The 22,591-nt window shown below is 40.1% G+C and overlaps 1 protein-coding gene across 2 annotated transcripts in view; it reads right to left on the bottom strand.

Annotated features, from left to right (window-relative positions):
* acaca (acetyl-CoA carboxylase alpha) overlaps positions 1-22,591 on the bottom strand; it is a 264,322-nt gene that overhangs the window by 195,516 nt on the left and 46,215 nt on the right. For both annotated transcript variants that reach the window (XM_043718470.2, XM_087977363.1), the window contains exons 14-23: positions 21,215-21,365; positions 19,693-19,796; positions 18,727-18,808; positions 15,006-15,151; positions 14,751-14,901; positions 14,162-14,296; positions 11,028-11,174; positions 8,318-8,506; positions 7,286-7,386; positions 4,802-4,890 (exon numbers count right to left, since the gene is read on the bottom strand). In XM_043718470.2, the coding sequence (XP_043574405.2) occupies positions 4,802-4,890; positions 7,286-7,386; positions 8,318-8,506; positions 11,028-11,174; positions 14,162-14,296; positions 14,751-14,901; positions 15,006-15,151; positions 18,727-18,808; positions 19,693-19,796; positions 21,215-21,365 (1,295 nt within the window). The remainder of the gene's footprint in view (positions 1-4,801; positions 4,891-7,285; positions 7,387-8,317; positions 8,507-11,027; positions 11,175-14,161; positions 14,297-14,750; positions 14,902-15,005; positions 15,152-18,726; positions 18,809-19,692; positions 19,797-21,214; positions 21,366-22,591) is intronic.

Here is a 22,591-nt window from a genome sequence, read left to right as displayed (position 1 = left end):
AGTGCAAGTCTCCACCACAACACCCTTTCACAGAACATAACAGCGCAGCACAGGCCCTTCGGCCCTTGATGTTGTGTCGACCTGTGGAACCAATCCAAAGACCATCTAACCTACACTATTCTATTCTCGTCCATATGCCTATCCAATGACCATTTTGCGAGTCTACTACTGTTGCAGGCAGTGCGTTCCATGCCCCTACTACTCTGAGTAAAGAAACTACTTCTGACATCTGTCCTCTATCACCTCTCAATTTAAAGCTATGTACCCTCATGCTAGCCATCACCATCCGAGGAAAAGGGCTCTCACAGTCCAACCTGTCTAATCCTCTGATTAACCTTCTGTCTCAATTAAGTCGCATCTCAATCTTCTCTCTAACGAAAACAGCCTCAAGTCACTCAGCCTTTCCTCGCAAGACCTTCCCTCCATACCAGGCAATATCCTAGTAAATCTTCTCTGAATCCTTTCCAAAGCTTCCACATCCTTCCTATAATGTGGTGACCAGAACTGTACGCAATACTCGAAATGTGGCCGCACCACATTTGTACAGCTGCAGCATGACCTTATGGTTCCGAAATTCAATCCAATAAAAGCTAACACACCGTAAGCCTTCTTAATTACCCTATCTAGCTGGGTGACAGCTTTCAAGGATCTATGTACCTGGACTGAGAGCTCTCTCTGCTCATCTATACTACCAAGAATCTTACCATTAGCCCAGTACTCTGCATTCCTGTTACTCCTTCCAAAGTGAGTCACCTCACACGTTTCCACATTAAACTCCATTTGCCACCTCTCAGGCCAGCTCTGCAGCTTATCTATGTCCCTCTATAACCTACAATATTCTTCGTCACTATCCACAAAACTACCGACCTTCGTGCCATCCACAAATTTACTAATCCATCCTTCTTTGCCCTCATCCAGGTCACTTATATAAATGACAAACTACAGTGGATCCAAAACATCCTTGCAGTATCCCACTAGTAACTGAACTCTAGGATGAATTTTTCCCATCAAGCACCACCTCTGTCTTCTTTCAGCTAGCCAATTTCTGATCCAAACTACTAAATCACCCTCAATCTCATGCCTTTGTGTTTTATGCAATAGTCTACCGTGGGGAACCTTATCAAACACCTTCCTGAAATCCAATTATACCACATCAACTGTTTTACCCTCATCCACCTGTTTGGTCACCTTCTCAAAGAACTCAATAAGGTTTGTGAGGCACAACCTACCCTTCACAAAACAGTGTTGACTATTCCTAATTAACTTATTTGTCTTTCTATGATTATAAACCCTATTTCTAATAACTCATTCCAACACTTTACCCACAACCGAAGAAAGGTTCACTGGTCTATAATTTCCAGGGTTGTCTCTACTCCCCTTCTTGAACAAGGGAACATTTGCTACATTCCAGTCTTCTGGCACTATTCCTGTAGACAACGACGACATAATGGTCAAAGCCAAAGGCTCAGCAATTTCCCGCCTGGCTTCCCAGAGAATCCGAAGATAAATCCTATCCAGCCCAGGGGACTTATCTATTTTTACACTTTCCAGATTTACTAACACCTCCTCATTGCACCTCAATCCCATCTAGTCTAGTAGCCCGTATCTCAGTATTCTCCTCAGCCGCATTGTATTTGGACTTAAACTGTAGGGGCGTGATCAAGAAGGATTACACTAAAATTAGTAGGGTGGGAAATAGTGAGGAGCATAGCCGTAAAATGCAGGAGGCTAGTCAGGTGAACAGAGCATTTGGGCAGAGAGAACATGGCAAGAGATTGTGCTGTAAGTGTTGGACTTTGGAAAGTCATGAAGATCAGATGGATCTTGGTGCGCATGTCCACAGATCCCTGAAAGTAGTGGGGTACGTAAAGTGGTTAAGTTGGCACATATGAGATTATTGTTTTATTGCCTGAGGCATAGAATACAAGAGCAAAGAGATTATGCTGGAACCGAATAAAATGCTGGTTAAGCCTCAACTGGAATACTGCACAGAGTTCTGGTCACCACATGAAGGAAGGATGTGATTGCACAAGAGACGGTGCAGAGGAGATTTACGATGCTGCATGGGCTGGAGGGTTTGAGCTATGAGTAAAAAGTTGGACTTTTACTCCTTTATTCCTTGAAGCACCAAAGGTTGAGATAAATGTGAATATGGGGTATAGGGAGGGTGGATAAGAAGGCCCTTTCTCCCATTTGCAGATGGACCAATACCAAGGTATAGATTTAAGTTAAGAGGTAGAATGTTAAGAAGTGAGATGAGGAATTTTTTTTTCCACTCAGGGTCACAGAAGTCTGGAATTAACTGCCTGAAGGGGTGTAGAGGCAGAGACTCTTGTAACATTTAAAGCAGTATTTAGATATTCTCTTGCTTACCATAACCTCCAAGGTTCTGGACCAAAAGCTGGAAAATGGGATTAAGTGCACTCAGATGTTCTTGGATTAGTGTAGGCATGATAAACCAGATGGCCTCTTTCTGAGCTATAAACATCTATAAGTAAACTACGAGCCCTTTTTGTTATTGTTGCTGCTACAATGATGTGGAGTTATCTGCTCAGCACAAAAAAAAGTCTCCCTCCAAATCTGCTCACTGGCATTCCTCCCTTTATCGAAATATACTTTAAAAATCATTACTACTCTAAACACTAAGAAAAAGTAATTTGATATTGCTTCCACAATATTCTGGCCATTCTTATCCAGCTCCAAACATGAGCTGGGTTACATAAGAAATGGAAACACATAGTTGGCCAATTCACATGCTCTCCTTACAGCAAAAAGATAGACTAAAGATTGCCTATTTCTCTTTCTTTTTAATTCACTTATAAAACGTGGGAGTCACTGGCTGGCCAGCATTTATAGCCCTTCCCTATTTGTCCTTGAAGTGGTAGTGATGAGCTGCCTTCTTGAACCCCTGCAGTTCAAGTGCTGTAGGTTGACTTACAATGTCCCTAGTCAAGATTAGAGTTGTGCTGGAAAAGCACAGCAGGTCAGGCAGCATCCGAGGAGCAGGAAAATCGATATTTCAGGCAAAAGCCCTTCATCAGAAATTCATTCCTGATGAAGTGCCTTTTTGCCCAAAACGTCGATTTTCCTGCTCCTCGGATGCTGCCTGACCTGCTGTGCTTTTCCAGCACCACTCTAATCTTGACTCTGATCACCAACATCTGCAGTCCTCACTTTCACAATTCCCTTAGGGAATTCTATGATTCTGACTCAGTGACAGTGAAGGAATGGCAATATATTTCCAAGTCATGATAGTGAGTGGCTTGAAGGGGAACGTGCAGGTTGTAGTGTTCCCATGTAACTGCTGACCTTGTCCACTAGATGGAACTGGTCGTTCAGGATGCTGTCTAAGGATCTTTGGTGAAGTTCTGCAGTCCATCTTGTAGATAGTGCCCATTGCTGCTACTGAGCGTCAGTGGTTGAGGGAGTGGATGTTTGTGGATGTGATGCCAATTGAGCAGGCTGTTTTATCCTGGATGGTGTCAAGTTTCTCAAGTGTTGTTGAAATTGCACCCATCCAGGTAAGTGCGGAGTATTCAATCACGCTCCTGACTTGTGACTGTAGATTGTGGACAAGCTCTGGGCAGGCAGGTGGTGAGTTGCTCATTGCAGTATTTTAAGCCTCTGACCAGCTCTTGTAGTCACTGTGCTTACGTGGTGAGTCCAGTTGAGTTTCTGGTCAATGGCAACCTCCCACCCTGAGATGTTGATAGTGAGGGAATTCAAGGATGTCAAGGGGCACTGTTTATTTTGTCTCTTATCAGATATTATCTTTGCCTGGCATTTGTTTGGTATGAATAATACTTGCCAATTGTCAGCCAAAGCCTGGATAATGTCCAGACCTTGTTGCATTTGAACATGGATTGCTTCAGCGACTGAGCAGTCATGAAATGATGCTGAATCCCGTGCAATCATAGACAAAACATTCTAACTTCTGACTTTATGATGGAGGGAAGGTCACTGATGAAGCAGCTGAAGATTGCTGATCCTGAGATGACTGACCTCCAACAACCGCAACCATCGTCCAATGGGCCAGGTATGACTCCCAACTAGCAGCGAAAATGTCCCCTGATACCCACTGATTCCAGTTTTGATGGGGCATCTTGATACCAGAACTCAGTCAAATGCGGCACTGATGTCAAGAGCTATGACTCTCATCTCACCTCACCTCTGTAATTCAGCTGTTTTGTCTATGTTTGATTCAGGACTGTAATGAGATCAGGAACTGAGTGGCCCTGGCAGAAACCAAACTATTGGTTCTAAAATATATACCTGAAAGAAGCTTAGGAGTTTCAACTCATTCTTTGTACACACAAAAAACTGTAGGCAAATTGGAACTACGTGGAAAATGTCACTTACAGAGACTATAAGGATGGGCGTTTTGGGATACAGGAGTTTCCCACAGATCGGGGAAACCTTAAAAGTTGAAACAATGGCATGAGAATTAACATGAGATGAAACTTTAGTGTATATATAGCTCTGCCACACTTCAATACAGACAAAGGTTAAGAAACTAACATGTTCAACCCCTCAGTCTATATATCCCAAACTTGGCAAGCAAACAAAAACTGACCAAAACAAATTGTAAATCATGAGTAGGACAACTGGCAGGAGGAAAATCAAAAGTTATCAATTCATGTTTATCAAAAGATTTGATAAACATGAATTGATGGAGATAACACACAATTAAGCCAGCCGGTGGCAAACAACTGCATACTTTTAAGAAGCACTCCATTAAAATGAAAAGGCATTGTGGCATCTGCATTTGATGCTGCAAGCTAATTCATAAGGCAGGACAAACCTTGCTGGAATTCTATCTCCACCTTCAGATACTGCCTGAGAAGGTCCATGACAACAGCCTTCATGTGACCCCGGATTCCACTGCGATACCTAAAAAAAATTTACATCGTTCAGTTTATCTTAATACCAAAATGAGACTAGAATGAAAGATGCAATATTTTCAAGAAAGGTGTCTGCATTGTTGAATTTCATGGGATGTGTGTACATTTTTTAAAAAATGATTTTGTTCTTCATGCCTTTTCCTCTAATTTCTTCACCAACTTGTCTCGACTTTGCCAATAGTCTTAACTATTACGAGATGACGTTTCTGAATTGAATTCCTGCACACTCAAACAGTCTACCCAATGAATTTCAACAGCAGAGTTTCTATTCTGTGAAAGACAATGACTTAAACTGGTTAAATTCAAACCAACATTCCAAAGAGCCATATTGGACTTGAAATGTTAACTCAGTTTCTCTTTCCATAGATTTTATCAGGACTGCTGAGTTTCTCCAGCATCTGCAAAATTTTGCTTTAATACAAGCCAGTTCATGCAATCAACAGGTCTGAGCTCATCACGACTGGATCTTAAACAGAATTACTTTTCTCAGCAGAAAATTGTCCACAAAATAAGCTCTAATTATCTGTGGTCTTTATAACCTCAAGATGAAAAGCTCCAAGAACTACAACTTTTGGGGCACAAAATCTGGAGACATTTTGCCTAGTGAGCGGTTATCTCATTATGCAAACAAACAGTTTTCAGACAATGTCATGCAGCAATATGAACAGGTCAGCACCAAACAAGGATCTGAACATAAGTAGGACACTTGGCCAATCCTCAGAATGCAAAAATGCAAGAAAAGACATCAAAATGTTTTGATAAATGATAAACAATAATTGTGTAAACCTGACAAGTAATATTTCAGACACAAAATAAAAATGTCAACTCATGTCAAGGAATAATGTGGAATGTTTCTTGGTTAGGTCAGAGGAAACTGTATCAAATTTAATGATCTCCATAATTCTTTATCTGTTCTACAATACATTTGATGGTCATTTCAATGACAGCAAATAATTTTAAGCTATTTTCAAAAGTGCTTGGACAACAGTTTCTATTCAGCAACATTCCTGCAGTAATCAAGCCATTAACATGTAGGACTGAATCACTTTTTTTATATAAAGCAAATGAATACATAAATACTAAACACAGAAATTCTGTATTAGAACCAAAAGGTTAAGCATTTTGCATTCATTTAATATTCAAATGTCTTCATAAAAAAATGCAAATTATTGTATTATCAGGCACATTTGAAAGTCACCAACATTCAAGAATAGACATGTAAGGTGACATTCACCATGCATATACATGAGCCAAGGAAAACTATGAAACTCACGCTCAAAATTCTGTGCAGCCTTGAACTTAGAAGTACTAGGTGGACTTTTTCAATTATTTAATGATTCCTAAAGACAGGTTAAAATGGTTAATGAGTATATCAGATTCTGGAGAAGACATTGTACTGGTTGAAAGTGGTGCTACTGAATTTTGCCAAGTCTCTCAGTCTCTCTCTCTCTCAGTAAGAACAACATGGGAATGGTTCAGATTTGTCTCTTCTTCCAAACTTAAAAGTATCTAAAGTCAAATGTCTGAAGAACAGATCAGGCACAAATGGAGATAACCTCCCTGCATTAGCAGACTGTCATACCACTGAACAACTGCAGAGTTAAGATCGCAGGAAGTTGAAAACCGATAAAACCAAAACACTGCAAATGCTGTAAATCTGAAATAAAAGCAGAAAATTCTGGGAAAACTCAGCAGATCTGACAGAAATTAAGAGAAGAGAACATTTCACATCAAATACTCTTATTCAGGACTATGGCTATATTTTTTTTAAAATAGTGTCATCATCCCCATTTTCTCTCTCTTCTTCAAATGTCTCTCTGGTGGCGACAACATCCCAGCTGAAAAAGCAAGTAACCTGGCTCTAGATTTTAACCTATAGACATCTAGAATTGGCTGCTGAAATATACAGCCAAAGTCAGTTTAATTTTGTCAGCCACAGAGAAGGGAAAAAAGTGGGGAAAAAAATTATACAGTGAAGTTGTGCTGCTGTTTGACACTTACTAGTTATTCCTGTAGAGTTTGAGATACAAATGTTAGAATGCATCGGTGTCATGGAGGAGCCCAGTGATCAAATTCAAGAAATGTACATTCAGTCATTTCCAGCATAAGTCAGCAGATGAAACAGTGCCCAACTTCCCTTTCTCTCATACTCAGATCAATAATTAGTCCCTTCCCTTGCAGACTCTCCAACGTGAAGCAGTGTAAGTAGATATCACAAAGTCAAAACTGCCTTTTACTGTGCAATTTTGATTGCGGACCCATTGCATTGACCATTCCATCACAATGGGCTCATCGAAAAGCCTGAGCCAGCCTCCAGAACTTGATGACAATGAAGAGGAGTGTTAGGTATTCACTCTCCTACCTTTGTCAACCATATTACTAACCTCTGTACCAGCTGAACTATGCTTTGTGTATTCATGAAGAAAACCTCCCGCTCAGACTTCCTGTTTAATGTTGCAGCGTGGCTGTCCAATATATTAGCAATCTGAAAACCAAGAAAAGATACCTACTTTATTGGCAATTTTCAAAGATTTGAAATGAGTGCATCTACTAATATAAACAAGAAATGTGTAAATATTATGATTTTGGAGGGAGCCAACTGAAAGTATAGGAAAATAAGATGATCTCAGGTACCCATTCTTAACTTTGTTAGTTGCTTCGTATCTTCCACCAACTATATAATGTAACTCACAAATGAATAATCACAGTATTGAATTTGTGAAAACTTAATGTTAACCTTATGGGACAATGCATTAGAAATCCTTTAACATTGTGAAACTTCATAGGCACACAGCTCCTCAATAATACAATTAGAATATGCCTCATTTGTTTCTCAGCCTTAAACCCATTTCACTATGTGCTATTACAAAAATATACTTATGTACTTTTTTCAAGTGTTGCACTCGAAGAGAAGTGAAGTTTGGGAGGTGGGACTCTCTATCCCTAAAACACAAGTCAAGCGACACATCAACAGCTGCACACGAGGAGTTGTGGCTGCGAACCTCAACTTTCACTCTGCAGTGAGATGTTGCTCGGCAGAAAGACATTCCTGAAAACAGCCCTCTATTAGACCTCTTCTTGAAACAGATTGTCTGGAAATAACAAGGTCTAGGATCTTACACCATCCAATTTGTGGTATCATCACTAACCATTTAGGACCTTTATAATTCCCTTTGTCATCTAATATAAATTAAAGGAGCATTTACTTTCCCTGCTGCGTACAGTGCGCCTTCTGTCAACCCTGGACTAGATGCAGGGTGGATGAAAATGTGAAAATTGAAACAAAATAAAATCAACAATGATCTTATTGAATGATGAAGCGGGTGGCCTATTGCTGCTTTTATTCTGTATGCATGCATGGGTCAGATCAGCCTGAAGGTCAGGCTATTTTTGTTTTCTCCATTCTAATGCCATACCTGTTGGCTGGGAAATTGGCAGAGCACTGAGGTGATGTTGCTTGCATACTGTGCCATCTCCTTTTTGATAGCCTTCTCCACTGCTGGGGGGATTCTTCCAGAAACACTGGTCATGATATCTTGCAGCTCCAGGAGTGGGAGGGACGGATCCCGCAGGGTCTGCATTAATCTTTCCACCCAGTCCTTTACCTTGAACAGAAGAATAAAACAGAAGCCAAGAGATAACCTCACTGTGCTTTCCATCTCCATTAAATTTTAAATTTAGCCTTTGCATTAAGTTGCTAAATATATCAGGTAATGCGATCTTTCCTCAAACAGGCCAGAATTTCTCAGGTTCAATTCCATTGCTGATCTTAGAGGATCTAATCTACAAGAATAAGGTTAAAATCACATAAAACTGACTTGCCATAACCTTACCAGACCATAAGACACAGGAGCAGAAATTAGACCATTCAGCCCACTGAGTTGGCTCCGCCATTCAATCACAGCTGATAAATTTCTCAACCCCCATTCTTCTGCTTTCTTCCCATAATCCTTGATACTCAAGGATCTATGTCAATCTTAAATATACTCCATGACCTGGCCTCCACAGCCTTCTGTGGCAATGAATCTACTACTCACTGGCTGAAGTAGTATTTCCTTATCGATATTCTAAAAGGTTTTCCCTCTACTCTAAGGCCATGCCCTCGGGTCCTAGTCTCTCCTAACAATGGAAACATCTTCCCAACATCTGCTCTGTCCAGGCCATTCAGCATTCTGTCAGTTTCAATTAGATCCCGTCCTCCCCTCCTCCCCATTCCTCCCCCCCCCATTCCTCCCCCCATCCTTCTAAACTTCATCAAGTATAATCCGAGAGTCTTCAAAATGTTTCTCATACGTTAAGCTTTTCATTCCTGGGACCATTCTCATGAACCTCCTATGAGCACATTCCAGGGCCATTACATCCTGAGATATGGGACCCAAAACTGCACACAATACTCCAAATGTGGGCAGACCATGGCCTCATTAGTAGTTCCCTGCTTTTATCCTCAAATCCTCCCAAAATAAATGCCATCATTGCAATTGCCTTCCTAACTACAAAATCAACCTGCAAATTTAGCAGCACGGTGGCTCAGGGGCAGCACGATGGTTCAGTGGTTAGCACTGCTACCTCATAGCACCAGGGACACTGATTTAATTCCTGCTTTAGGCGATTGTCTGTGGGGAGTTTGCACATTCTCCCAGTGTCTGCGTGGGTTTCCTCCAGGTGCTCCGGTTTCCTCCCACAGTCCAAAGATGCGCAGGCCAAGTGAATTGGACATGCTAAATTGCCCATAGTGTCGGGTGCATTAGTTAGGAGTAAGTGTAGGGTGGGTCTGGGTAGGTTGCTCTTTGGAGGGTCAGTGTGGACTTGTTGGGCTGAAGGGCCTGTTTCCATACTGTAGGGATTCTAATCTTTACCTTGAGAGAATCCTGGACTAGAACTCCCAAGTCTCTTTGCACTTCTGAATTTTCTCCCCATTTAGAAAATATCCATGCGTCTATTCTTCCTACCAAAGTGCATGACCTCACACTTTCCCATTTTGTACTCCATCTGCCTCTTCTTTGCCCACTCTCCTAACCTCTCCTAATTCTTCTGCAATCTCCCTGCCTCAAGGCTAGCTGTTCCTCTTTGTATCGTCTGCAAATTTCACCAGAAAGCCCTCAATTCTTTCATCTAGATCAGCAGTGTATAATGTGAAAAGCTGGGGTCCACACTGAGCTGTGTGGAACACCACTTGTCACTGGTTGCCATCTTCAGGCTGCTCTCTTATTAGAGAGAGGTGACTGGTGGTGGTTTGAGGGTCACCACACCTCAGGCAAGGGCAGAGGTTGAGGATGACTATTGCTGAGGCAACTGACTGACCTTTTCTGGAAAATTAGTGTAAGCAGATGTTGGGGGAAGGCAGTTCAGGTTTGGCTGTGGTACCAAGATGGGGCCAATATATTAGCATAGACAGAGAATCGGTTAATAAACAAGGAGCAAACAGTAGGCAGTAGAGAATGGGGCATTCTTTCGATAGGCTGTGACTACTGGAGTGCTGTAGATATCAGTGTGTGGACCTCAGTTATTTAAAACGTATAGTATTCTATTAAAGTTTGCTAATGATATAAACCTGGGCAATAGAAGTAAAGACAACATAAATACTGTATGCCAACACCAGCATCCTCTTCACCAGGTGAAAAAATGGTAAAGAAAATGTGGAAAAAAAAAACATATGTTTGCTGCTGGGTGAGTGGAGGAATGTTGATTCAAGACATCATGTCTGGGTACAACAGGTTTGTTAAACCACCTGGTTTCTTCCAATTCATCACCTTCACATGTTCTGGACAAACAAGGAACAGCATCACAGAATAGTATGGGAGTCGATTCATTTTATTTTTGCAATCCTTTTCATTAAATATACTTTTCTCCCTTTCAATTAAACAGATCTTATTTTCATTAATTTAGAAATACATCTTCAATCTGCCCACAAGCATCTAACAATCTACCAAAATATACTGGGCTTTCCTTCTATTACCCTATCCATTCTATATGTTGATGACCTTTATATGAAGAGTTCCCAGAAACCAGTCCCAAATTTGTCTTTCATTCATTGCCTCATTGTTCTGGTTTAACTTCATTCAATCATCTCCTGAACAAACAGGAAGCTCACCACTCTACATGTATAGCATCATTTTGTAATAGCACCTTTATATCAAAATAGGCCTCTGGCAGGCAGAACCCATTCATGATGTTTCCCAGGTTATCTAGAACGTAATGGAAGATGCGGTGGGGCTTCTCTCCTTGGAGGGCTGAGCTCTGGTTCCTAACCAGTGGTCCTGTGAATAATTCAGCCTGGAATTGAGCAGAAAACAAAATAATTATGTATTTCAAGAAAAATCTAAATGGCACACATTACAGGACTGTTTGAAATGCAGAAAATCTGATGAAGTGCTAATTTACAATAAGAATTTCGACTGTGTTCCTTTGTGCAATTGAGTAACAAGAAACCATAATGACATTGTAGCTAATATCAGTCTTTCTAAGCTGAAAGTGCTGATGACTTTGCCTGCGCCGATATACCTGCTTTAGTTACTTAGTGCAGAAACAGCCTTCAGGAGACACCAGCAAGTAAAACATTTGTCACAGATGAAACTTCTACAAATTTATTTTATGATATTCTCCCCTTTAATGTCCTTCATGTCTGTTTTGCTTGATATCCTTGAGAGAGCAAGCAGCTTATTCCTAGCCCTGTGCCAAAGCCCCTTTGTAATTCTGAACCAGGGATGAAATGGTCCAAGCTGACTTTCCTATGCCTCAGTGTTATGATCCCAGTTGATGGTATTACTGGTCAAGTCAATCAAAGATTGAAATCTGGGTTGATAAATCATATTTTGTTGTGTAGTAATTTTAACAAGGTGAAAGATCTCACTGAAACACATGCACGCAAATGTTGCAGATTAGCTTTTAACAATAAAACTCAAGCTTATTAAGCAATAGAAATGAAGATAAAATTGTCTAGTTTATTCTATTTACTTATAATGCAAACTTAAGGATTTTTGAACGCGGTAACACATACTCCCATTAATTCAAAAAACTCTTCTCAGATCCCAAAAACACCTCTTGTGCAATTCTCACACTGAGAAATGGCTCTTTTTTTAAACACTTCAATAGGCTTACTTAAACTTTGACTTTGTCTCCTAATCTCGAAGATCTTACAGGTGCATGAAAGCTCCAGGAAAAGGCTGAGTAAAAACATTTTCAGCTTCAAACAGCCACTTCAGGATTTCATTTAAACATTTCTGGTTTAAGACTATCACTAAACTCTTTACACTAAAACGGTCTTCTCCCCTTCTTAGGAATATTGCTTTATATATCCAATCTTCAACCTTCATCTGCAAAACTGCCCACAAAAAAAAACAAGAAAGTTACCTAAGTTTAAAATTTCCTTAAGCTTAAAAAAAACTGGAATTATTACAGAATTGTATACCTTCCTAACAATCCATAATTCTGAAAACTATTTGCTCCAGCTTTTTTAAAAATAGAAACATCGGGACTCAGAAATTCCTACAACTTAATCAATTAAACTCTTCAGGCAGAAAACCCATGTGTCACTAATTCAAAAGTCAAATATCCAGACTTGAAATAAATAACATTACAAACAGATATGAATGATAACCTACATCACGAGTTATACTCTGGATGCAATCAAGTGGAACACGGCACGTTCTGAAAAGGCATCTTCATGTTCAAATCTATATCCGACCACTTGGTGGCATCATAAAGCTACCTGCTGAAAATATTTCTGAGACTCAAGAGCCAGAGATTTTCTTACTACTGTTTCTGGCATCTGGCACATCTACTATTGGGACATTTCACTGCAGCAAGTCATATCTTGCTCCAATTTATTCTGGCTTCTTGAGACGTGCCTTTTGCTACTGGATTTCAAAAAACAGTGGTTTCATATTGTTGTGTTGTGACACATGCATGTTTCACATTATTAAGAAAAAATGTTCTTAAAAGTCCATTTTTATCTATCCATCTAAAGAATGTTAGCCAGGTCCCCCCTTCCAAACTCAAAAATGCAAAGACCACATCTTTATTTCAGCAATGAATCAACAGTACATGCATAATTCCATTCTCCCCAGCACTCCTTTATTACAGCTCCTGGGCCACTTGGACACGCTTCGATCCTCACAGACATCACTGGTCTCAATCTAGATTTACACAAAAACTTCAGTATCACAGCCTGATGAACGCGATTTTGCCAAAACAAGTGCATGAATATATTCAGAATGCATTCTTCTTGAGGAATGTATTCTATCGCATGTCCTGACATTTTGTTATATACTCTAAGTACTTGAATTCAAAACTATCTCAAAACAAATTATCTTTTTGTAAGTTCTATTAAACTTCTGATGTGCTATATGTCTCTTTCATAACCTCTACCTTTACACATTAAAGTGAATTACTTGATGAGCACATGATTAGATGTGAGTATGTTGTTAATGGACAGCAAATAGCCAAACGAGTTTCCTCAGCTTGTGTTTATTTGCCATTACATTCAGGTTAGTTCAAATGGGCAAAGAAGCGTCCATTTGTTCATGAAAGTTAACACCTGCTTAAAGTTCAACTGAGTTATAAACATTCCCAATGCCCTTGTCTAGATTTGCCATGCTAGAAAATTATCCTAAACATTATTACTCTTCTGTTTTGATTAGTTCAGTACAAGATTGACCCTGGGTGAGATACTTGATCATTTGCTGTTCTTTCCTGTGGTGAAGTGTCTCTGATTCATATAAACTCTTCTGGCTTCAGGGAAAACAAAAATTTCTATGTAAAGAAATAATCCAGACAAACCCACATCAATTAAATCTGGTGAAAGGCCACCATCGCTCTAATCTCGGTGACAGCATGCTGCCAAATAATCCTGGTTCAACAGAGTCACACCAATCCTGGTCAGTGTGTTGGTACAAGATGATGTGACTTTTTTTTTAAATTAGTGTTTTCAATTTTCAAAATACACCAGTTTATGTGACTTTATTATTTTACAGCAACCACGTCATTAAAATGGTCATGAGGAAATAAAGGCAATTTAACATGTCAGTTTTTTGAAATTTTGCTTGGAATCAGCCATTTTTAAGAATGCATAGGTATGCTTTAATAAGAAAACCTTAGATTATATAATTTGCAACTGTATCACACAATAAAGCAGTTTTTCACACTTGTGTTTTTTCACAGAATTTTTTTTTTACTAGGTTATTCACAATGAAAACTACTAGTCATCCTTCACTGATAGGTTAATGAAAAGACATGTGGCTAACAGCTGAACAGTCTCCTACCTGCTGCACCCTGCTTGGATCATCCAGTTGCAGTTTGGCAATCACACAACCTGGTTCAAGAACAGCTCCTGGTCTTTTCACATAGTGAATACAGCCTGAAGCCTGAGCAACCAGCGTCATCACCATCTTCATCACCTTCATAAAAGAGAAAATGAATTTCACATTCATGAACTGCTCATACCTATTTTCACACTAAGTTCCACTGTGGAATCAGCTTTAATTAACTTGGTAGCACTGTGGTTCAGAGTTGCAAAGCTGTGTGGTCAAACCCTGCTACAGGACTTGAACAAATAATATTGACTCATACTTCATGCAGTACTGGAGCTAAGAACTATTCAGTGCTTCTTTGAATAAATAGTTTCAAGAAAATAACATTATAGAGCAATGCAGGAGTAAAAAACAGACATCAGAAATTAAAATAACATTGGTGACAAATCTTAAAAAACTGCACCAAGCTATGATGCCTAAGCTGTGCTTCTCTTGACACTAGTGTACCAAATAAGAGTATCTACCATGAACCTGTGTGTCCACTGCTCTACGATGAAAGCTTTCTTCAGATTCTTCATTTGTCAGGGTTTGGCATATTTACCTCAATTTCTGCAAAGCAGTGATCTGCAAAAACATGGCCACCATCTTCTACAGTGTATTGGATCAACTTTCCTGCCGAGGGCGAGCGTAACAGTGAGGGGTCATTCTCCTTTTCAAATACACAAGTCTTGTTGCCAATTGTAACACGATACCTGCAACAAGTATCCTGAGATTAAAACCCACCGTTGACAAAAAGGTCTAAAAAGAACACTTCCTTGAAGTGGCAGTCAAGAGAAAAGAAAATCCTGTTTCCCACCTGTCCACTTCCTCTTTCATGTACGAAGTGTAGCTGCTGCCATGGTAGGACAACAGCAAGCCACCATCACTCAGCCGATGAACATCCACCTCCACAAACGAGTTATTCATTATAACTACATAGCAATTAGGCGACTGCCGTGTAACCTGTGAATGGGGTGAACAGCAAGATTGATAACTTCTGGAAATGCTCAGCACAAATGAGGCTGCAATTTAAATTCTTTGTCAATCAGTTTAAAAGCATGTCCAGCACCTTCAAATAGATGCCTACCACTAATCTGTCACTGCCTGGCAGGCCTCAAACAAAGATTTGAATAAATGTTTCACCCTTCCACTCAGGATAAACACTACGTCAGAAGTAAAGGAGGAAGCTGCCTCATTCACTTGAAGAATGTTTGCTTTGCAATAACTGCAAAAGAGTAAGAACAGCAGACATGTCTTTCAGACTCTAGCTTAGACAGTTGCAAAAGAATTCACGGTGGCAGAGCAACATGGGCAGAGAAGTAACAAATCACAAAACAAAAGCACAATGAAATAAAGAAAAATGGAAATGCTTTTGCATGCTTCCTCAGGTAAGTTCACATCCCTTTCAAAGCAGCACATTGGACAAAATTAATATTCTGGTGCAAGCAGTCCTCCAGCACCTTGTTCAATGTGCAAGGCTTCATGAGTGACTTTAGATGATGAGAGTTGACAACTAAGAATCACAGGGTAGGGGAGTCATCACAGTTGTACCCACACTTGCACATAATGTCAATTATTTAATTAAGGCATTTCAATTAAAGTCTCATCTGAAATCAAACTCAAATTGTTCATCACCTTTAGTTCTGCATCAGTTTTAACATGTTGATGGTAAACCATGGTGAGGAAGTGGAGAAAGGTGCTTTAACCTTTAAGCACACAGGGCATTTTCAAACTAAGACATGCATTCAACCAGCCGGGCCAACCTGGAATCAGTCCCAAAAGTGAGGCTGACATCATGCCAATTTAAGACTACTGATACCACCATATTACTGAAGTGACCTTTTCACTTCTGTAAGCTCTAAGACATGGAGCAGAATTAGGCACTTCAGCTCATTGAGTCTGCCTAATTTCTATAAAGATTAAAACTCTCTCTCAGCCTTGAATGTATTTAGCAACTCCGCCTCAACAGCTCCCTGTGGTAAAGAATTCCACAGATTCACAACAGTCAGAGAGGAAATTCCTCATCATTTATCTGTTTAGACAGTAGATTCCAGAATTCTTTCCTTAAAATACTCTCTTCCTTTAAGAGGATCATTCAAAACTTCTGATTAATCTATCCCAGTGATTCTTTCAGTGGGCTCAGCATCAAATACTCCTGTTTAATATTCCTCCTGTGAAATGCCATTGTACTAGGTAACAAGAAAATGGCTGAGGAACTGAATACTTACTTCACATCAGTCTTCATGTTGGAAGACAAGTAATTTTTCAAAAATTCAAGAGAATGAGGGGGCAGAGCTGAGTATGGTGGCCATCACCAAGGAGAAGGTGCGAGAAAAAACCAGAATGGCCTAAAAGGTGGATAAATCATCTGGACCAGATGGAAGACACCCCAGAGTTCTAAGGGAGATAGCTGAAGAGATAGTGGAGGCATTAGTGGTGATCTTACAGGAATCAGGGAGGGTCTCAGAGGACTAGAAAATTCTTAATGTGATACCCTTGTTTAAAAAGGGAGTGAGACAAAAGACAGAAAATTGCAGACTGATTAGCCTAACCTCGATTCTGGGTAAGATCCTGGAATCCATTGCGAAGGATGAGAGTTCTGAATACTTGGAAGCGTACAGTAAAATAGGGCAAAGTCAGCATGGTTTTGTTAAGGGGGAGGTCACGCCTGACAAATCTGTTAGAAGTCTTGGAGGAAGTAATGAGCATGTTAGACCAAGGAGAGCCAACGTATGTTATCTATCTGAAACTTCAAGAAAGCCTTTGACAAGATGCCACACAGGAGGCTACTAAGTAAGATAAGAGCCCATGGTGTTAGAGGCAATGTACTAGCATGGATAGAAGCGTGGCTGTCTGGCAGGAAGCAGATAGTGGGGATAAAAGGGTCCTTCTCACAATGGCAGCCAGTGACAAGTGGTGTTCTGCAAGGCTCATTGTTAGGACCACAACTTTTCACTTTATACATTAATGACCTAGATGAAGGAACTGAGGGCATTCCGGTTATGTTTGCATTTGATACAAAGGTAGGTAGAGGGACAGATAGCATTGAGGCGGCTGGGAAGCTGCAGAAGGATTTGGACAGGTTAGGAGAGTAGGCAAAGAAATGGCAGATGGAGAGCAAAGTGGAAAAATGTGAAAGAATAGATGCATAGATTATTTTCTAAAATGGGGAGAAAATTCAGAAGTCTGAAGTGCAAAGAGTTCTAGTCCAGAATTCTCTCAAGGTAAACTTGCAGATTGAGTTTGCAGTGAGGAAGTGCAATGACAGCATTTATTTTGAGAGGACTTGATTATAAAAGCAGGGATGTATTTTTGAGGCTCTATAAGGCTCTGATCAGGCTACATTTGGACTATTGTGTGCAGTTTTGGGTCCCACATCTCAGGAAGAATGCATTGGCCTTGGAGCGTGTTCAGAGGAGGTTCACAAGAATGGTCCCAGGAATGAAAAGCTTAACATGATGAATGTTTGAGGACTCTGGATCTATACTCAATGGAGTTTAGAAGGATGAGGGGGAATCTATTTGAAACTTACAGAATACTGAATGGCTTAGACACAGCAGATGTTGGGAAGATGTTTCCATTGTTAGGAGAGATTAGGACCTGAGGGCACAGCCTTAGGTTCAAGGCAAGACCTTTTAGAATGGAGATAAGGAGAAACTTTTCAGCCAGAGAGAGTGGTAAATCTACGGAATTCACTGCCACAGAGGAGGCCAGGTCATTGAGTATATTTAAGACCGAGATACGTAGGTTCTTGATTGTCAAGGGGATCAAGTGTTACAGGGAGAACGCAGGAGAATGGGGTTGAGAAACGTATCAGCCAAGATTGAATGGCAGAGCAGACTGGATGGGATGAGATGAATGGCCTAATTTCTGCTCCTATGTCTTAAGGTCAATCAATTTTGCTCTCATTGTAAGCTTCAAAAGTTCTAAGATAGAGAGTATTTAAAGCATAATTGTGAAATCAACTTATTTACAGACGATACATTAACCGAGAACTTGTCTGCTCTGTAAAATAGATACAAAAGGCCCCATTATTTTGAAGAAAAACTTGGGAATTCTTCCCTCAAGCCAATATTTATTCTGCAATGAGCATCATTAAAACAGCCACATTGGTCACCACATTTCTTACATTAACAGTGGCTACATGGTGCTATATAAATTCAGGTTGTTTTCTATTACAAAAGGTTCAACCTGAAAACACTATGCTGCACAGTGTGGCAGTTGTTCTGAAAAGAGATTGCTCACTTGGGACTGCATTACGACTGTGCAGTAATCTCAGCTCACAGATAGAAAAGATTCTAAAAGCCAATGTGAAAGATCGGCATCTAACTCACTGCATATCCAACATGTCTAACACAAATACAATTGCAAGACTCTATAGATGTACAATTCTCAGCAAAATTATACAAAAAATGTTTAAAATAAATTGCCTAGGCATACACTGACCAGAGGAAACCATTTCAAGTCAAAACAAAACAAACAAATCAAAAATGTCATCGGAGGGTTTGACAGGTGCATTTTTGCATTTAGGACTTTACCTTGAGCACATATTTCACCCCTTCATAGATGAGTTCCCCATCCACTGTGTTCAGAAGAGTATGAGCTGGTAAGACTTGACCCCTAAGGGAAGATTAGCAGTCAGATAATTAATACTGGTTGGGAAAGATGCGGCATGCGGTCAAATCTCCAAGCACCAGCCCATTCAAAGATCTGGATAGAGACTCAATTCACCAGAACTGTTTAGCCTAGGCAATACATAAAACAAATGCAAATACTGGATATCTATAACAAATCAGTAGATGAGGCAGCAGGGATGGACAGAACAGAAGATTTCATGTGTGGACCCTGGATCATAACTTTTGAAAAGGTTTAAACTCTAAATATAATCTCTGTTTCCCTCAGAATCCATGATGTGAGTATTTCTAGAATTTCAGTTACAGCACAGCTTTGTGAGAACTGAAATATAAATTAATTTGCCATTTTACTTTCACCTTCTAATCTGTAGTACTTTATAGTTATTCCTTTTACTTCCCTAATGTTTGGTGGTGGAAAAAAGGCTAGGGGTGGTCACTGAAGACATGATCACTCTTGGCTGTGGAGTTCTCTGGTCAAGCAGTTTGCTGATTCACTGTTTGGACTAACAGGAAATGTAGAAGCTGGTTGTTGTATTGGAGGGCTACCGATATCTGTGAAATACACCCCAGCAGTAGATAGTGCTAGAAGGTGCAAGTTATGACAATCCTTAGAACTGAACATTTTTAGGCATCTTTCCAAAAGCTGTAAGACACAACTATTATGATGTTTCTCATTACAATTATTTGGATTCTTTTGTAAACAACAGGAGCCAGAGCTCATAAGAGTAGGAATAAGCGTCAGCACTGAGATGACTCAGTAACAATGGACAATTGTGAGATGTCAATCTTATACACATCACAAAATTCCAAAATATAGCTGTTAAAGATGTTTGGATAAAATTTTAAAAGTTCAAGGCCGACACAACTTACCTTTCCAGTGAGTGAAGGAAATTAGAGACACTGTTTCTGAAGGATTTATCTGCAACATGCAGAGCTCCACACACAATTCCCAACATAGTATCTGGCCTCTCAGCCTAAAGGAAGCAAAATTACACTTCAGAAACTATAGAAGCAGATTACTAAAAAAAAAAGCTGTCCAATCTAAATTAGAACCATGAAATTATTATCACTTTAAGGTGATGTATCTGTGAATAAACAGGTCAAATCTGCTTCCTGGTGTGTAACTGAACCATTGAGGCCAGGTGATTTAGATCTCCCATCTGTTCCATTGAGCTGAGTTAGTTGCCTGCAACTAAACAGGATAATACTGTCAGCCTCAGTACTTCAGGGTAACCGGTAAACTTCATTTAAGGGTCTTTGCTGCTCAGAGACTCCAGTCAGAAAGCGCATGTGTTTGGTCAGTGGTTAGGGATCAAGATCAAACTTGGCAGTGAAGATTGATTTTTGAGCAGAGTACTGAAAGCCAACTGGCCACATCATGGGTTACACAACTGCAATTAGTATGTTTGCAACACTTTTGGAAGTAGTAATGACTAAAAATTACAGAACACTGGATTGTTTACCTACTGATGGATAACAATTTCACTGCTGCAGTATCTATGACTTTGCACTAAGCAAAGTTGATTTCTCAATGATGTCAACACAGTCATCAAAATCTAATTGTCCTAAATGTGCAGTTAAGAGGAAGGGAAGCTTCACTTTATGTAATTTAAAACAATAAGACCATAAGATGCAGGAGCAGTAGGCCAGAGTATGCTCCACCATTCATTGACTTCATAGCTGATCTGATGATCTGCCACTCTACTTTCCTGCTTTTTCTCCATAATCCTGGATTTCCTTCCTAATTAAAAATCTGTTCATCTCAGCTTTGAATACAGCCCTCTTCAGTAATAATTTCACAGATTCACAAACCTCAACAAGAATATTCCTCATTTCCGCTTTAAATAGCACTCATTAACATTGTTTGCTTGCACTGTATTACCCACTTACTCATCAGTTGGCCACCGGTAACCATGAACTTGCACAGGACGGGATAGAGCAGAATGACAAAATGAGAATCAAAGCGCTAAACCTTTTTCATCTCAACCAGTTGGGTCTCAGGGCAAAATAAAAACATAGAGGAGACTGGAAATAGATCCCAGGCACTTGTGACTGGCTCTTCCCAATGGCTCATTTACTTCACCAATAAACAGGGCCTACCTCATTAAATGAGGTAGATATCTGGCCTCTATCAGAAACTTCCCACGATATTCCATTTTTGACATCAAATCCTAATGTTTGTGGTGAACTATTTCCACAATGAAACAAAAGAGTAACAGTTGACATACCACCACACCTTCCCTCCTCCCCCCACCATTTACTTTCATGCAATGAAAAAAAATCAGGCAAGTTAAAATAGCGACTAAATAATTGCCACCTGGTCCTCCATTACCCATTTGTGCGCTTAAGTTGAAAAATTGCACAGGTCTTCCCATTTGCCAAGTTGCAATACCTGGACTTTCTCTGCAATGAGCCGATCTAGCCAGCCAGTATCAATGCTGTTCTGTTGGAAGCTTTCTGTTTCCAATAATCTGATGAGGTATTCCACAGTTGTTCTGAAATCACCACGAATGGACAGTTCCTTCAGTGCCACCACCATGTTCCTATGGTGTGAGAAGTAACAAATCATGAAAAGTTCCCACTCGAGAAGAAAACATCACCATGTGCCAAAATAAAGCTTTGGTTGTTATCCAGTTTGATAGTAGTTCCAAATCCAGAAAGAAGAGAAGAGAATGTAACATCACTGTTCAGCTTAAACAATTGAAGTTCAATTCAGACAGGCACAGAAACATCACTTTTTTGGGAGAAAATAAAAACTAATGGTCATTTTTCATGAGCCCCAGACATCAAGCATTGATGGATTAGTGAATCATGGGAAATGAACGCTGAGGCTCAGTATTCAGCTACATATATTTTTTTACACATACAGTAACTGATGCCAAGCAAAATTAAGAGTTGGTGCTGGCAGTAAATCTCTTCATGCAGAGGGTGAAAATTGTCTTGACTATTCTGCCAGGTAAGAGATTCAGGTGCAGATATTCCAAATGCTACGATGTTAGGCTGGGAGGCAATGGACTAACCACTTCCTCTCAGTTTGTCAACTGGATAAACTCAGATGTCACAGCCATGGTTTCAATTACAATCCAGGAGTTTTGGCTCCAAACCTTGGCATTACCTTGGAAATATTGCACTGTCTGAGATGTCATCAGTTACTCAAATGTTAAACCTAAAAGACATACACCTGAGTGAAAAAAAGTGATCCTGAAGCGAAAAGCTGGTAAATATCTGCCCAGCACTGGTCCCTCAACTAATATCAAACATATTTTCTTAATATGGATCCCAGGTTTTGATTATAGAAATTTTCTGTAAACAAAATCATTGAATCACAGAATCCTTACAGTGCAGATAGAAGTCATTCAGCCCATTGAGTATGCACCAATCCTCCAATTAGCATCCTACCCAGACCGATCCACTTACCCTCTCCCCATAAGTTAGCATTTACCAATGGCTAATCGACCTAGCCGCATATTCCTGGACACTACAGGACAATTTAGCATGGTCAATCCATCTAACCTGCACATCTTTGGACTGTGGGAAGAAAAAGGAGCATCCAGAGGAAACCACAAACACGGGGAGATCATGCAAACTCCACACACATTCACCCAAGTCTGGAATTGAATTCAGGTCCCCAGCACTGACAGGCAGCATTGCTAACCACTGTGCCACGGTGCTGCCAACTTATTCTGCCATTCTGCAGAATAAGAGAAACTTCAAAACAGAAGTGTTGCATGTGAAGCAACCTTGACAACATGCACACATATTAAGGTTA

Source organism: Chiloscyllium plagiosum, unplaced genomic scaffold, assembly GCF_037043375.1.
Source record: "Chiloscyllium plagiosum isolate Xiang-an unplaced genomic scaffold, Cpla_swu_hap1 HiC_scaffold_31, whole genome shotgun sequence".
Taxonomy (NCBI): domain Eukaryota; kingdom Metazoa; phylum Chordata; class Chondrichthyes; order Orectolobiformes; family Hemiscylliidae; genus Chiloscyllium; species Chiloscyllium plagiosum.
The sequence above is the reverse complement of the archived record's forward strand: the minus strand, read 5'-3'. Positions and strand labels throughout refer to the sequence as shown.